This window comes from Dendropsophus ebraccatus, chromosome 15, assembly GCF_027789765.1.
Source record: "Dendropsophus ebraccatus isolate aDenEbr1 chromosome 15, aDenEbr1.pat, whole genome shotgun sequence".
In the NCBI taxonomy this organism is placed as follows: domain Eukaryota; kingdom Metazoa; phylum Chordata; class Amphibia; order Anura; family Hylidae; genus Dendropsophus; species Dendropsophus ebraccatus.
In genome coordinates this window covers 73,108,717-73,127,006 of record NC_091468.1, presented here as the reverse complement: position 1 = coordinate 73,127,006, position 18,290 = coordinate 73,108,717, and the positions used below count along the sequence as shown (strand labels likewise).

Here is an 18,290-nt window from a genome sequence, read left to right as displayed (position 1 = left end):
GAATAAGATGGGAGCCATTCTGGGGACTAGGAATGAGATGGGAGCCATGCTGGGGACTAGGAATGAGATGGGAGCCATGCTGGGGAGCAGGAATGAGATGGGAGCCATGCTGGGGACTAGGAATGAGATGGGAGCCATGCTGGGGACTAGGAATGAGATGGGAGCCATTCTGGGGACTAGGAATGAGATGGGAGCCATGCTGGGGACTAGGAATGAGATGGGAGCCATGCTGGGGACTAGGGATGAGATGGGAGCCATACTGGGGGGCATGAATGAGATGGGAGCCATGCTGGGGACTAGGAATGAGATGGGAGCCATGCTGGGGACTAGGAATGAGATGGGAGCCATGCTGGGGACTAGGTATGAGATGGGAGCCATGCTGGGGACTAGGGATGAGATGGGAGCCATGCTGGGGACTAGGGATGAGATGGGAGCCATGCTGGGGACTAGGAATGAGATGGGAGCCATGCTGTGGACTAGGAATGAGATGGGAGCCATGCTGGGGAGCAGGAATGAGATGGGAGCCATGCTGGGGACTAGGGATGAGATGGGAGCCATGCTGGGGACTAGGAATGAGAGGGGAGCCATACTGGGGGGCATGAATGAGATGGGAGCCATGCTGGGGACTAGGGATGAGATGGGAGCCATACTGGGGGGCATGAATGAGATGGGAGCCATGCTGGGGAGCAGGAATGAGATGGGAGCCATGCTGGGGACTAGGAATGAGATGAGAAGGCATGGTTGGGACCAAGAATAGGATGGTGAGCCACATTGGGGTTTAATGAGAGCTGTAATGGGAACAAGAAATGAGATAGGGAGGCATACTGAGGATTGGAATAATACAAGGAGCCATAGTGTGGACAAGGACTGAGACAGGGAGCCATGGTGTGGACAAGGACTGAGACAGGGAGCCATGGTGTGGACAAGGACTGAGACAGGGAGCCATGGTGTGGACAAGGACTGAGACAGGGAGCCATGGTGTGGACAAGGACTGAGACAGGGAGCCATGGTGTGGACAAGGACTGAGACAGGGAGCCATGGTGTGGACAAGGACTGAGACAGGGAGCCATGGTGTGGACAAGAACTGAGACAGGGAGCCATGGTGTGGACAAGGACTGAGACAGGGAGCCATGGTGTGGACAAGGACTGAGACAGGGAGCCATGGTGTGGACAAGGACTGAGACAGGGAGCCATGGTGTGGACAAGGACTGAGACAGGGAGCCATGGTGTGGACAAGGACTGAGACAGGGAGCCATGGTGTGGACAAGGACTGAGACAGGGAGCCATGGTGTGGACAAGGACTGAGACAGGGAGCCATGGTGTGGACTAGGACTGAGACAGGGAGCCATGGTGGGGGATAATGGGGACCAGTAATATAACACCTGATAAAAGACGTGACCTCTTGGTTCTTTCATCCTTGTTTGGGTCCTGCACGTTTGCCGATCTCGCGTTCCCCTGTTACTAATAATGATGCTCTAGCAGGAGTTGTGGCCTCCGATACAAAGCAGGATGGGGGTGCTGCAGGCTTATAGCTTCCAGGATTCTTCTTACAGGTGATAAGAACTGATCCCTACCTGAGAGGTGTGAAAAAGCCTGAGAGAGTTAAAGGGGTATTCCGCGGCCAGACTGTCTGCCATTCCTGATCGGCTGATACGTCGGATATCCTCAGCTTATTACGGGGTTTATGGAACCATACCGCGCAGAATATTTCTCCTACAAAGGTTTTCTCTAACACTCCACATAAACATCAACATTTTACAATCCTGTCGCCTGCTACAACAATTCTCTTGGCTATTTATATTATAGTAATGGAGCGCAGGAAGTCGGTCACTGGTGGAGATCCCGTGTAACAACGGTCTTTCCCAGGTTGCCGACATCCAAGAAGATCTGTTCTCGGCGCCCGCAGGAAAGACTCGCCGCTTCTCTCCCTTTCATCAAAGTCTCCGCTTTCTCCTTTGTTATCTGTAAACCTATTATATATTAGCCCGGATTCATACACCACTACCCCGCCGCTCATTTCGGCTTACACGGCAAAAAGTATTCAAGCCTTAAGTTTATTATGGAGAGTTGGCGTCTGAATAATAATCATGAAGAATCAGAGGCCGGCGTCTATAGCCAACATGATGCTGAATGCGACGTTATACATGCTGATAAGCCTCGTATTGTTCTCTATATCCTGCAGGAAGCACCAGAACATTATATACTCAGAAATATGCAACATGCAAAAAATACAGCGGAGGAGAAGGGTATGCTTTAAAGGAAAACTCCTCTTTGGAATAATAATCATACCTACGTACAATGTATACTTACCTCCTCTCATCCAGACTTCTATCCTCCTATTACCAGTAAAGTGTAGGGGCCAAACTGCAGAAATAAGGCCGAGCACTAATATCAGACACAGCCAGTGAGCAATAGTGGCGGACGTTCTAATAAGTCTAACCATTCCTTTAATTGCATGCAGCCCCTTTAATAGGTCTGAACAGGTTTCTAGTGTTTAACTTTACACAATCGTGTTTTGTGAGAATACCAGGAGTGACAGGAAACTTATAGGAAGGACGTAAACTTTCTCTTTCCTTTGGCACCACTTCTATTATAAAAAGAACAAAAAACAAAACCCTTAACTGTGTGAACCTGACTTAAGGACTTGGGAAAGCGGCATCCTAACCTTTAACCAGGTTCTTTATATAGACGCTGCTCCGTGCTGTACAGTATAGCTGTTATATAGCAGCCTTCAGGAGACTGGACCTGGATACAGTAAGTACAGCTGTTATATAGCTGCCTTCAGGAGACTGGACCTGGATACAGTAAGTACAGCTGTTATATAGCTGCCTTCAGGAGACTGGACCTGGATACAGTAAGTATAGCTGTTATATTGCAGCCTTCAGGAGACTGGACCTGGATACAGTAAGTATAGCTGGTATATAGGAGCCTTCAGGAGACTGGACCTGGATACAGTAAGTATAGCTGTTATATAGCAGCCTTCAGGAGACTGGACCTGGATACAGTAAGTATAGCTGTTATATAGCTGCCTTCAGGAGTCTGGACCTGGATACGGTAAGTATAGCTGTTATATAGCAGCCTTCAGGAGACTGGACCTGGATACAGTAAGTATAGCTGTTATATAGCAGCCTTCAGGAGACTGGACCTGGATACAGTAAGTATAGCTGTTATATAGCTGCCTTCAGGAGTCTGGACCTGGATACGGTAAGTATAGCTGTTATATAGCAGTCCTCAGGAGACTGGACCTGGATACAGTAAGTATAGCTGTTATATAGCAGCCTTCAGGAGTCTGGACATGGATACAGTAAGTATAGCTGGTATATAGCAGCCTTCAGGAGACTGGACCTGGATACAGTAAGTATAGCTGTTATATAGCAGCCTTCAGGAGTCTGGACATGGATACAGTAAGTATAGCTGGTATATAGCTGCCTTCAGGAGTCTGGACCTGGATACGGTAAGTATAGCTGTTATATAGCAGCCTTCAGGAGACTGGACCTGGATACGGTAAGTATAGCTGTTATATAACTGCCTTCAGGAGACTGGACCTGGATACAGTAAGTATAGCTGTTATATAGCTGCCTTCAGGAGACTGGACCTGGATACAGTAAGTATAGCTGTTATATAGCAGGAGACTGGACCTGGATACAGCAAGTATAGCTGTTATATAGCTGCCTTCAGGAGACTGGACCTGGATACGGTAAGTATAGCTGTTATATAGCAGCCTTCAGGAGACTGGACCTGGATACAGTAAGTATAGCTGTTATATAGCAGCCTTCAGGAGACTGGACCTGGATACAGTAAGTATAGATGTTATATAGCTGCCTTCAGGAGACTGGACCTGGATACAGTAAGTATAGCTGTTATATAGCTGCCTTCAGGAGACTGGACCTGGATACAGTAAGTATAGCTGTTATATAGCAGTCAGGAGACTGGACCTGGATACAGTACGTATAGCTGTTATATAGCTGCCTTCAGGTGACTGGACCTGGATACAGTAAGTATAGCTGTTATATAGCAGCCTTCAGGAGACTGGACCTGGATACAGTAAGTATAGCTGTTATATAGCTGCCTTCAGGAGACTGGACCTGGATACAGTAAGTATAGCTGGTATATAGCAGCCTTCAGGAGACTGGACCTGCATACAGTAAGTATAGCTGTTATATAGCTGCCTTCAGGAGACTGGACCTGGATACAGTAAGTATAGCTGGTATATAGCAGCCTTCAGGAGACTGGACCTGGATACAGTAAGTATAGCTGTTATATAGCAGCCTTCAGGAGACTGGACCTGGATACAGTAAGTATAGCTGTTATATAGCAGCCTTCAGGAGACTGGACCTGGATACAGTAAGTATAGCTGTTATATAGCAGCCTTCAGGAGACTGGACCTGGATACAGTAAGTATAGCTGTTATATACTATAGCTTTGTTATAAGGCAAGATAACTTTAAAGAAAAAAAAAGGATTGTAAATTGTAACTTATAAACTTGTAACCTGCTTTATATCACATTTATTGTTGATTTAGATTTTGAAAGTTATGATGACAGGGACACAAAGCATTTCAATATAAATAAGAAAACAGACACTGGTACCTCCGGCATCAAAAATATTCACAATCAAGGGAAACAGTAAATGAGCACTGAAGGTGGTAAAAAAAATCCATTAATGCAGAAACTGTATTTCCCGACCTGCTACCGTATTTGAACGGAATGCTAAAAATTGCATTTTACATATAGGAGCCAGTAAGGGCCACAGTTGTGTCCAATAAAAGGCCGTTAGTAACATCTTGTGAAGCCGACCTCCTCAGCTTCAGCATTATAAAGCACTAGGAGCACCTGCCGCCTATCTGTGCCGCTCTGTCTTTAAATAAAGTTAGATATAACCTTATGCACATTATATATATATATATATATATATATATACATATATATATATATATATATATATATATATACACACACAGCTTTCCAGACCATTTAGATAAAAAGCAAAATGTAAACTCTATATACTTCATCACTTCATTGTTTTTCCTTATAGTAAAATTTCATTTGCAATCTTTAAAAAATGAAGCTTCCTTTGTGCGGTGGTGCCAATCCCTTTAATAGCTAATGAGTATAATTACGTCCTTCAGATCTGATATAACCCAAACAAGAGCAATTATTTACCAAATACTGAAACGAGCTTTCTTTGATCAAGATTAAAGGCACGATGGGGGGGGGGGGGGGGGGGGGGGGGGGGCGCAATGTCAAAACGGACACGAAATGGAATAAACCAGCAACAAAGGACCAAACAAAGTTACAGCTCAGCACATTTCCCAGCAGTATTCTATAGCAATTAGTAACCAAAACACCTTTTACTTGACTCCTCAAAATGGAAAAAAAGATCTCCTGAAGCGGATAGTTTATATGGGCAGACGCCAAGACTCATGTTCTCAGCTCCTTCAGCCCAACTGGTTTCCTCGTTGGTAAAGTTAACGCTGTTGTTACCGTCATCATTTACATGATTAAATCTAATAACTCTATTCTTGCTTTACATTACTACTAAATATAAAACTGTATAAATAATCCCTACTTTTTCACTCTATTATATTGATCACTAGCCTAGACTATTCATGATTAGGATAGACCGACATTTTTCTATTATTGTCAACATTGTCAGTGTGGGACAATTTCTATGGAAATAACCACTCCGGCGTTCTGTACCATCTTGTCCGTAGTTTGTATTGGTTCTCCTGCAGGAGGACACATCTAGACAATCTCCACAATCGTGTAAACCTCCGATTCCAAGGAGAGGACAAAACCTGTTCTGGATGAATGTGAGGACGTTATCAGGAGATGATACAAAGAGGAGACAGATCTCTGCTTGGGAGGGGGTTGGGAGAAAAGTATTTTTTTAAAGTTGGTGAACTTTAAAAAAGTTTAAAGTTGGTAATTTTGTAAGGCAATTGTTAATTTAAGATATGTAGAAAGGCCCCAGAGCCCTGTAGAGTTTCACCTATGTCAGATGTATCGGTAAGAATTGCACAGGTAGGTGTCTGGTCTAGTGTTGACCTCATGGGTAGGTATTGGGGGGGGGGGGGGGGCAGGATTGTCTGACAACCACACAGGAGTAGCGAGACTGGAGGGTGTGGGTGAGACCAGGTGCTGGGCCCTTCCAGACATAAAAGGTGCCCAACAGCATCAAGGTGACCCATGAGGACTTGTAGCTTTGGAGTGTGGGCACAATTCTTTTATTGGTAATGGGGATGAGGGTATAAAGAATTATAGGTAATATCTATGTTTTTAGGAGATTTTTTCTCCCCAGCCAGGAGATGAAGGGTCATATTCTTCTTCCCATCTTTACTTTTGATATGAGAAATAATTATTACTTACTGTAAAAACAATGCGTTAGTTTATAAGCGTTCCATAAAATATTCTACCTCCTCTTCTTTACATAGAGAGTGGTAAGTAAATCACGTTTGTGGCCGGTGGACGTTCATACACTCTATGCTGCCGTTCTGGCTCTTGAACAAAAGTCAATAACCTGTAAAGTCATTTTTCATACTTATCTGGTTGAGTCACAATTTAAGAGAGGAAATACTCTAAGACAAGTGAACGCTAATGGAAAAAACCTTTCTGGAAGACAGATCAGGTTCATTTCTGGAAATGCAGGAGGTCCAGCATCACAGGTCTATCTACGTATAGGACAGCACGATATAATACCGTCATACTGTGCACAGGGCAGATATGGGACAAGTCTGCAGCCCATTCATTTATGGGACTATAACCAAGTCCATTACTTTCAGGCTTAGGACAAAACAGATGGTAAAAAAAACATTAATCATCCACTAATAATACTAAAACTAGGTAGTAGAATTTCTTTAAAAGCCATTGTCTGAATTTAGATTACTTTTCAAAGTTATTATGTATTTTTATTTCAGGTCAAAAATCTCCTATTAGTATAATCAGAATATTTAAAGTATGACCCTGTTGATGGAGTACAGTTAAAGTGGCTTAGTTATTCACAGGTTGTAATACTCTGCACATCCTGTAGAGGTGCTACAAGGGATGGCGGATCAAGCTTAAGTCATAGCTGGGTGACCCTTTCCCTAAAGGAGACCCTGATCAGCTGATTGCCATACGTAAGGTATCAGAGGCCTGGAGAAAAGCTGCTATAGCTGTGGGAAGGCAGATGGTCAATGGTCCAACAATCACTCTTTCTAGGTGTTTATTGGTGCCCATACACTTTAGTGTCAATTCACCTGGAATGGCCCATTTTGTTGGGACCAGCTGACTCTAATATATGGCGTCCTCCTGACTCTCCTCCGATTTATTGTCCCAGGGAGAAAAGGGTTAGTTAGTACCCTGATCCTTTCACTGTCTGGCAGCGGCTTACCTCCTCTCTTGCCCCCTGTCTTGCCTCCTGTCTTGCCTCCTCTCTTGCCTCCTGTCTTGCCTCCTCTCTTGCCCCCTCTCTTGCCTCCTCTCTTGCCCCCTCTCTTGCCCCCTCTCTTGCCCCCTCTCTTGCCCCCTCTCTTGCCCCCTCTCTTGCCCCCTCTCTTGCCTCCTCTCTTGCCTCCTGTCTTGCCTCCTGTCTTGCCTCCTGTCTTACCTCCTTTTTTGCCACCTCTCTTGCCTCCTGTCTTGCCTCCTGTCTTGCTTCCTCTCTTGCCTCCTGTCTTGCCTCCTGTCTTGCCCCCTCTCTTGCCTCCTCTCTTGCCTCCTCTCTTGCCTCCTCTCTTGCCTCCTCTCTTGCCTCCTCTCTTGCCCCCTCTCTTGCCTCCTCTCTTGCCTCCTCTCTTGCCTCCTCTCTTGCCCCCTCTCTTGCCTCCTCTCTTGCCCCCTCTCTTGCCCCCTCTCTTGCCCCCTCTCTTGCCTCCTTTCTTACCTCTCTTTAAAACACACGACTGTTCAGCAGGATTTGGGGTGAATGGGAGAAATAACTGGCGGCCACATAGATTTTTGTCTGACAGTCACTGATGGTGTATGGGAACCTTACGGAGGTTTTCCAGGAAAATGTATCCTCATGTCTCCCCATGCACTAAAAAGACTATATCATTAGGACAATCATGGCGGCTGCTGAGGCCTTCAGAAGGCCCAGGGCTGGCACGCCAACGGATGAGCTCCCCGGGATTGTATGTGGAGCTGAGCCACCAATGACGTGGCCATACTGTTGTCAGTTTTGACATCACAATTTGTTATCAGTGCGGGGTCAATACCGCCACCAGTCAGCCGAGCGACAATGGCTGCAGCGCATATACAATGAATGGTGGTGGAGATCATTGTATAGTGGCGGCATAACATCACCGCAATGCAGTTCCCATTCCGCTGATACAGACTTCACAAGTTTTACTGACAATTTTTTAAAAGAAATGACAGATATCCAGCCAACATATCTAGTGGGTTTCTTTATTCCCGCTACATTCCTCAGCAATTTATTCCCTCTCGGCTGAATTCACGTCCTTAGATTACCTGAATGTAACCAAACAGCCTTTTTACTTTAATCCAACATGAAGAAACACAAAACAAGACCTTCCCTGGCAGCGGCCAAAGAATCACTTTAACATGTTCCAAACTTTTATGCAATAATTATATACTTTATGGTTCCACCACAAGCTGGCACCGAAACGCTTCCAACTACGTAGAGCCAAAACTAGGTAACAGTATCGTAATTCTTACCGTGTGAGAGTCTGTCAGGGAGAAGCCTTGCAGAGCGTGCGCCATCACTTATAGACGCTGGAACGCCTAACATTTGGTCTGAGATGCACAGGCAGTAATTGTGTTTATTGGGACTTGGCTTTGGTAGTATGGAAGAGGTCAGCAGGGCATGCCTCACGTCTGCTACAAATACTAAAGGAAGGAACATAATCTTTCCCAACAAAGCATTCTCCATGCCAACATGGCGGCATAACGTGATGTCTGACAAACACGAGGCTTCTTGAGTTTCAAGCTATTATGGCGTCGTAAAGAAAACTAAAGATAAACAACACTTAAACCAAAGTCGCCTTATGTGAAAATACATTACAAATTTTCAGGGATAAAAAGACCCTAGAACCCCAGATGAGGGTCACAAAGTAACATCTGTCACAGTACTGGTATACTGAGCAGTATGCATGGTATATAAAGGAGTAGCCAATACAGGGAACCAGCATCCTGCTGCCCGAAACACGAGCAGCAAAGAGTGGGCTCCAGAATGACAATGATGGATGATTCACTCTGAAGTTATATCAGTGGCCAGGAGGGGGGGCCCTGGGGCATCAGGGTGGGTCCGGCTGGTGGATATGTGAATATCCTGTACAGGAGGTGTTATAGCGAGGCCTGGATGTCCACACAAATTCATCAAAATACATGTACACACTCATCTATATACACGCACACACACACTCATCTACACACATGCACATTCATCTGAACACAAACGCACACACTGATCTATACAAACACACTCATCTGAACACACTGATCTATACAAACACACACTCATCTGTACACACTGATCTATACAAACACACACTCATCTTTACACACACGCATACACTGATCTATACACACACACTCATCTGTACACACACACATACACTGATCTATACACACACACTCATCTGTACAAACGCACACACTGATCTATACATGTACTTTCAAGAGGACCTGTCATGCCGGCTGCCGGGGCAGAGCCCGTCCGACCCCCCGGTGGAGCCCCGTGTACTTTATCTTTTCAGGAAGTCCAACTCCTGGTCCCGGGGCGGAGAAATCACCACCCGAAACTGTGCGTGCGCTATATGGAAATCAAGAGAGAGGAGTCTGACATCCATAGAAAATGTCCGCTCCAGTCATTATAAATCTGTCCCTATAATACAGGCTCCATTCTCTGCCCGACCTTAGGTCTACACTACACACACACACACACTCATCTATACACACACACACACATCTATACACACACACACACATCTATACACACACACACTCATCTATACACACACACACACACATCTATACACACACACACACACACTCATCTATACACACACACACACATCTATACACACACACACACACACATCTATACACACACACACTCATCTATACACACACACACACACATCTATACACACACACACACACACATCTATACACACACACACACACACACACATCTATACACACACACACACATCTATATATACACACACACACTCACTCATCTACACTCACCAGCCACTTTATTAGGTACACCTGTCCAACTGCAGGTTACCACTTAATTTCTAATCAGCCAATCACATGGTGGCAACTCACACACACACACACACGCTCATCTATACACACACACACACACACACTCATCTATATATACACACACACACACGCTCATCTATACACACACACGCTCATCTATATACACACACACTCACTCATCTATATATACACACACACACATCTATATACACACACACACACACACATCTATACACACACACACACACACACACGCTTATCTATATACACACACACACACTTATCTATATACACACACACTCACTCACTCATCTATATACACACACACACACATCTATACACACACACACTCACTCATCTATACACACACACACATCTATATACACACACACTCACTCACTCACTCATCTATATACACACACACACACATCTATACACACACACACACATCTATATACACACACACTCACTCATCTATATATACACACACACGCGCATCTATATACACACACACACACATCTATATACACACACACACACACACATCTATATACACACATCTATACACACACACACACACACACACATCTATATACACACACACACATCTATATACACACACACACATCTATACACACACTCACTCACTCATCTATATACACACACACACACATCTATATACACACACACACACATCTATACACACACACACACACACACATCTATATACACACACACTCATCTATATACACACACACACACATCTATACACACACACACTCACTCATCTATATACACACACACTCACTCACTCATCTATATACACACACACTCACTCATCTATATACACACACACACACACACACTCATCCTCTGTGCTACACATGTAATGACAAGGTCTCGGACATTCCGCCTGTCACATTTATGACATCCAATAAGTACAGGGAGGAGCCATTAGTTTCCCCCCTCAGTAAGACAAAGGCTGCGGCTTGTACATGCAGAGACAGCGAGCAGTAATGCAGAGACGCTGGCACTGAGCGGACAGAGACAGACGGATCTGGGAACAATGTAATGCTTTCAAAGTGCACTGAACCTGCGCCAAGTCTCTCTAATATATGATCTACACAACAGAGCGATGACTAGGCCTCATATTATTATACTCAGCCCCGACTCGCCTGCCAGGAAGGAGACGGCCAGACAAAACTAAATACTTAAAGAAAATTAAAAACAGGGGGTATGTCGGCGTGAGATGGACGTCAGCTAAACAATACAGCAGGGCCGTCCAAACCCCGGACCTACAAGCTGAATGTGAGGTGCAACGCCGGAGCCGATCCCTACAGATCCCTGCATCCACTACACAGATCCCTACAGATCCCTGCATCCACTACACAGATCCCTACAGATCCCTGCATCCACTACACAGATCCCTACAGATCCCTGCATCCACTACACAGATCCCTACAGATCCCTGCATCCACTACACAGATCCCTACAGATCCCTGCATCCACTACACAGATCCCTACATCCACTACACAGATCCCTACAGATCCCTGCATCCACTACACAGATCCCTACAGATTACTGCATCCACTACACAGATCCCTACAGATTACTGCATCCACTACACAGATCCCTACAGATTACTGCATCCACTACACAGATCCCTACAGATTACTGCATCCACTACACAGATCCCTACAGATCCCTGCATCCACTACACAGATCCCTACAACCACTACACAGATCCCTACAGATCCCTGCATCCACTACACAGATCCCTACAGATCCCTGCATCCACTACACAGATCCCTACAGATCCCTGCATCCACTACACAGATCCCTACAGATCCCTGCATCCACTACACAGATCCCTACAGATCCCTGCATCCACTACACAGATCCCTACAGATCCCTGCATCCACTACACAGATCCCTACAGATCCTTGCATCCACTACACAGATCCCTACATCCACTACACAGATCCCTACAGATCCCTGCATCCACTACACAGATCCCTACAGATCCTTGCATCCACTACACAGATCCCTACAGATCCCTGCATCCACTACACAGATCCCTACAGATCCCTGCATCCACTACACAGATCCCTACAGATCCCTGCATCCACTACACGCAGACACTCACTCATGCTGGGCGCACGGTTTCATTTACGAAATCCCCTTTGTATCTGTCTCCCTACAGGTCCGGGTGCGTTGGCAGAGGATATAACGTTCGGCTTATCCTCGGCCTCCAGGTTTGTGAAGACAATTCAAAAACTATAAAACAATAGTGATATCTGTCAAATATCACATTTCAGAGGCGCACGAGAGGGAGCAAAGGTGAAATGTAAGATTGTGTACACAGATTTACACGCCGCTCAGAGTGTGCCCGTCAGAGCCTGCCCGTCAGAGCCTGCCGCTGAGAGTGTGCCCGCCAGAGCCTGCCAGTCAGAGCCTGCCCGTCAGGGCATGCCCGTTATAGCCTGCCCGTCATAGCCTGCCCGTCAGAGTGTGACCGCCAGAGTGTGACCGCCAGAGCCTGCCCGTCAGAGCCTGCCCGTCAGAGCCTGCCGCTGAGAGTGTGCCCGTCAGAGCCTGCCCGTCAGAGTGTGCCCGTCAGAGCGTGCCCGTCAGAGCCTGCCCGTTATAGCCTGCCCGTTATAGCCTGCCCGTCATAGCCTGCCCGTCAGAGTGTGCGGACAGCCCCCTGGGCCACAGGCGTCGGTGGTTGTCATTAGAGTGCTGGACCTGCCACGTCAAGAGAGGGAGAGTAGGGGTCCGCTATCTCTGCACTGGGCTCAGACTGGATGAACAGGAAGATGTAATAATAATGTGCTGTAACCTCAGCAAGTCCTGAATCCATTGGACACGACGCGGCGCGCTTCTCACCAGAAGAAGAACAACGTCTCTGAAGCCCCTTATATAAATATGTCTCAGTAGGAAAAGGAACTTCCCAAAGCAGTAAGAACATATCCAGAATCATGTTGGTAAGAAGAGATGGTTTGTTGGCTGTACAGAACAACGCACGTGATCTATGTCCCACTGAGGTTGGTGGTTGTCGGCCAGCGTTCCATCGCCCCCGGTCCAGGGATTATTCGGATACTGGGGTTGGGAAGGAATCCTTCTCCCTGTAATGGGGTGATTGGCATTTTTCTCATGAGGGTTTGTTCCTTTCTCTGGATCAACACAGTCAAGTTTCTGATGAACTGGATGGACAGAACCTTATAAACTCTTACCATGTGGTATATGACGATACCCAGAAGGCCCTGCTCTCACTAGGATTAGGCACATTCCACACCTAAATCCTGACAATCCTCTGACGCTCCCCGGCATGTTCCTGTGCAGAATCTGCATGGAGATGTCATGGATTAGCCCGACTGTCAATGGAGATAATCTGTTAGTGGATCTGAGGCCATTTTGGTGGACAAATATCTCAGCTTTGTGCTCAAATTGTTACTGCGGATTAGTTGAGAAGTGCGAAATCGATTTACCATAGAAAAACATAGAACATGTGAGACCCCCCCCCCGGGGAAGAAAAAAATGCGCGTTACCAGAAGATGCCAACAAAGACGCCTACATATCGGGAAGCAATTCTGTGGATATTTTATAGTCAGTGATTAAATACAAAAGCCTTGAGCTCGGGATCACAAGGACCCTTCTTACCTGCGTCTGCGTCATAGCCCGCTCCACACGCCGAGAACTTCCCTTCTCTAATTTGGTCCTTAGAATCAGCGCAGACGTCTGGATGGCCCAAAATTTGGGTTGCGAAAGCAAACACTGAAATCAGAGGAGAGAGTGAACATGTATGATAGAAAGGAATAAACGAGAAACGGTCCTGAAAACGATGCACGATAGGAGACGTAGACGGCAGCTTTTATACAGCACAAGGTGTTATGGAGATACAGACTATATGTTTTCCTGTAACACTTTTATTTTTATGGTAAATTAACTCTTTGCAGGAAGCAGTAAAGTTTTCACGGTTTGCGGTACATGCGGCTTAGATGATATTTTATTCCATTGTTTGGTAGCCAAGGTAACAGAACGGCAATTCTGCAATATTCTTTATTAAATGGCGTTCACCACGCAGGGTAAATCACATGATATTTAACATGGAACCTCCTGGCCCCAGAACCTTACAGCTGCCGGCGGCCATAGCTCTCCCACGCTGTTCCTGCCAGTCTGCGGCGGGGCGGCAACTCAAAAAAAATCCATCATTATAGTGGTACACTGGGCCGGAGGGCCTGGTGTACCCCTTTAATGCTGGCTCCGGGTATCTGGGCATAGGGGAGCTGTGCCAGCAGCTATGAGGTACTGACCACAGGTCACACTCCCTCATATATATTAATTTCTGGTAATATAATACGTGGAGCCTTAAAGAGGACCTGAAATTGGGGTGCTCCCTAATCTGGGCAATAGCAGCGAGCCTCAGTCACCCCCTGTGTACAGCCATCCTCTGCTCTATGATAGCTGCCATGAGGAGGTTACAAAAATAAAAAATGACCACAAGGTGCAGCCCCATCTGGAACCCGATTCATAGAAAGGACGAGAGCTGGAAAAGGTACAAAGACGGCAACTAAACTAATAAGGGGAATGGAGCATCTTAGTTATGAGGAGAGATTATTAGAATTACATTTATTAGTCTGGAGAAGAGACGTATAAGGGGACAAGGGGGCGCCGCCTCCGCCTGGAGAGAAAGGGGGCGCCGCCTCCGCCTGGAGAGAAAGGGGGCGCCGCCTCCGCCTGGAGAGACAAGGGGGCGCCGCCTCCGCCTGGAGAGACAAGGGGGCGCCGCCTCCGCCTGGAGAGACAAGGGGGCGCCGCCTCCGCCCGGAGAGACAAGGGGGCGCCGCCTCCTCTCTGACATATGACACTCTCTCTCTCTCTGACATATGACACTCTCTCTCTCTCTGACATATGACAATCTCTCTCTCTCTGACATATGACTCTCTCTCTCTCTCTCTGACATATGACACTCTCTCTCTCTGACATATGACTCTCTCTCTCTCTGACATATGACACTCTCTCTCTCTGACATATGACTCTCTCTCTCTCTCTCTGACATATGACACTCTCTCTCTCTGACATATGACACTCTCTCTCTCTCTCTCTCTCTCTCTGACATATGACTCTCTCTCTCTCTCTCTCTCTGACATATGACACTCTCTCTCTCTCTGACATATGACACTCTCTCTCTCTCTCTCTCTCTCTCTGACATATGACTCTCTCTCTCTCTCTCTCTCTCTGACATATGACACTCTCTCTCTCTCTGACATATGACACTCTCTCTCTCTCTCTGACATGTGCCGCTATGTGCATGACGTCTGTCAGTCTATATAGGACAGGGACGGGGAACCTGCGGCCCTCCAGCTGTTGCAAAACTACAACTCCCATCATGCCTGGAGAGCCACCAAAGCTTTATCTTATCTCACATGTCCAGGCATGATGGGAGTTGTAGTTCTGCACCAGCTGGAGAGCCGCAGGTTCTCTGTCCCTGTATAGATGGTGCTTGCAGATCTGTTCTGGGGTCCGGATGGCACATTATCTGCACGAGGTCCATCATCCGTCCTCCCCAGTCACAGTATATTGCAGTATATATGACCGTTCCCTGGGATTCCCATGCTGCCTGGTACTGAGGCGGCTGTACATATACAGTGGTCTTACAGGGACAATGCGGGGCCTCGGTGTGATGAGACAATGTGCTGTCCGTTATTTATTACACCGTCCGATCAGGACTCGGGTCACATCGCTCCGTCTCCTCCCACATCCTGACACATGTCAATAGAACAGCAGCGGCCACAACTCACGGACATTCACGGCCCGGCCTCTTCTTTCTATGAATGACTATGCATTGCCGCAGCTGAATAAGCGGCTGTATAGAGGATGCCCATCATCCGTCACATCCATCTTCCTCGTACAGTTACCGGGGTCTCTGGGGGTTCCAGAAATCTTACATAACACTCAGAAATGGAAAGAGTCAGGGGCCGATCCCCCAAACCTCCCTCTCACCCCATCGGGGTCACTGAATATAAATCTTCTCCACAAAAGACAGCGGCCTCTTCCCCAATAAGCTGCTATAACTGAGACATCGCTGTCCCCGTATCCCGTCACTATCCCAGTGATATTCCAGGCGTCATTCCACAGCGACCCATCTCATCCATAACAAGCGGGGGCTCAGTGGTTAGTACTGTAGCCTTGCAGCGTTGGGGTCCCACCAAGGGCAACATCTGCAAAGAGTTTGTATGTTCTCTCCATGTTTGTCTGGGTTTCCTCCGGGTACTCCGGTCTCCTCCCACATCCAAAAACATACAGATTGGGGAATTTAGATTGTGAGCCCTAATGGGACAGAGAGCAATAATTGGCAAAACTATGTGAAGTGCTGCGGAATCTGTGTGCGCTATACAAATAAAAGCATTAAAAATAAAAACCAACCTCCCCCCGTGACCCCAATGTATGGCCGCATTCTCCTAGCTAGTAACCCCCTGAGATGCTGATGTATGGCCGCATTCTCCTAGCTAGTAACCCCCTGAGATGCCGATGTATGGCCGCATTCTCCTAGCTAGTAACCCCTGAGACGCCGATGTATGGCCGCATTCTCCTAGCTAGTAACCCCCTGAGATGCCGATGTATGGCCGCATTCTCCTAGCTAGTAACCCCCTGAGACCCCGATGTATGGCCGCATTCTCCTAGCTAGTAACCCCTGAGACGCCGATGTATGGCCGCATTCTCCTAGCTAGTAACCCCCTGAGACGCCAATGTATGGCCGCATTCTCCTAGCTAGTAACCCCCTGAGATGCTGATGTATGGCCGCATTCTCCTAGCTAGTAACCCCCTGAGATGCCGATGTATAGCCGCATTCTCCTAGCTAGTAACCCCCCGTGACCCCGATGTATGGCCGCATTCTCCTAGCTAGTAACCCCTGAGATGCTGATGTATGGCCGCATTCTCCTAGCTAGTAACCCCTGAGATGCTGATGTATGGCCGCATTCTCCTAGCTAGTAACCCCCTGAGACGCTGATGTATGGCCGCATTGTCCTAGTTAGTAACCCCCTAAGACACTGATGTATGGCCGCATTCTCCTAGCTAGTAACCCCCTGAGATGCCGATGTATGGCCGCATTCTCCTAGCTAGTAACCCCCTGAGATGCCGATGTATGGCCGCATTCTCCTAGCTAGTAACCCCCTGTGACGCTGATGTATGGCCGCATTGTCCTAGCTAGTAACCCCCTGAGATGCCGATGTATGGCCGCATTCTCCTAGCTAGTAACCCCCTGAGACGCTGATGTATGGCCGCATTGTCCTAGCTAGTAACCCCCTGAGACACCGATGTATGGCCGCATTCTCCTAGCTAGTAACCCCCTGAGATGCCGATGTATGGCCGCATTCTCCTAGCTAGTAACCCCCTGAGATGACGATGTATGGCCGCATTCTCCTAGCTAGTAACCCCCTGAGACGCCGATGTATGGCCGCATTCTCCTAGCTAGTAACCCCCTGAGATGCCGATGTATGGCCGCATTCTCCTAGATAGTAACCCCCTGAGACGCCGATGTATGGCCGCATTCTCCTAGCTAGTAACCCCTGAGATGCCGATGTATGGCCGCATTCTCCTAGCTAGTAACCCCCTGAGACGCCGATGTATGGCCGCATTCTCCTAGCTAGTAACCCCCTAAGACACTGATGTATGGCCGCATTCTCCTAGCTAGTAACCCCCTGAGATGCTGATGTATGGCCGCATTCTCCTAGCTAGTAACCCCCTAAGACACTGATGTATGGCCGCATTCTCCTAGCTAGTAACCCCCTGAGATGCTGATGTATGGCCGCATTCTCCTAGCTAGTAACCCCCTAAGACACTGATGTATGGCCGCATTCTCCTAGCTAGTAACCCCCTGAGATGCCGATGTATGGCCGCATTCTCCTAGATAGTAACCCCCTGAGACGCCGATGTATGGCCGCATTCTCCTAGCTAGTAACCCCCTAAGACACTGATGTATGGCCGCATTCTCCTAGCTAGTAACCCCCTTAGATGCAGATGTATGGCCGCATTGTCCTAGCTAGTAACCCCCTGAGATGCCGATGTATGGCC

The 18,290-nt window shown here is 47.2% G+C and overlaps 1 protein-coding gene across 5 annotated transcripts in view; it reads right to left on the bottom strand.

Moving 5' to 3' along the window:
• Window positions 1–18,290, bottom strand: part of TTC27 (tetratricopeptide repeat domain 27) — a 238,890-nt gene that overhangs the window by 81,737 nt on the left and 138,863 nt on the right. For 4 of the 5 annotated variants that reach the window (XM_069954649.1, XM_069954652.1, XM_069954651.1 and 1 more), the window contains exon 11: window positions 13,875–13,988. The exons of the other annotated variant lie outside the window; for it this stretch is intronic. In XM_069954649.1, coding sequence (XP_069810750.1) covers window positions 13,875–13,988 — 114 coding nt within the window. The remainder of the gene's footprint in view (window positions 1–13,874; window positions 13,989–18,290) is intronic. 5 annotated transcript variants of the gene reach the window in all.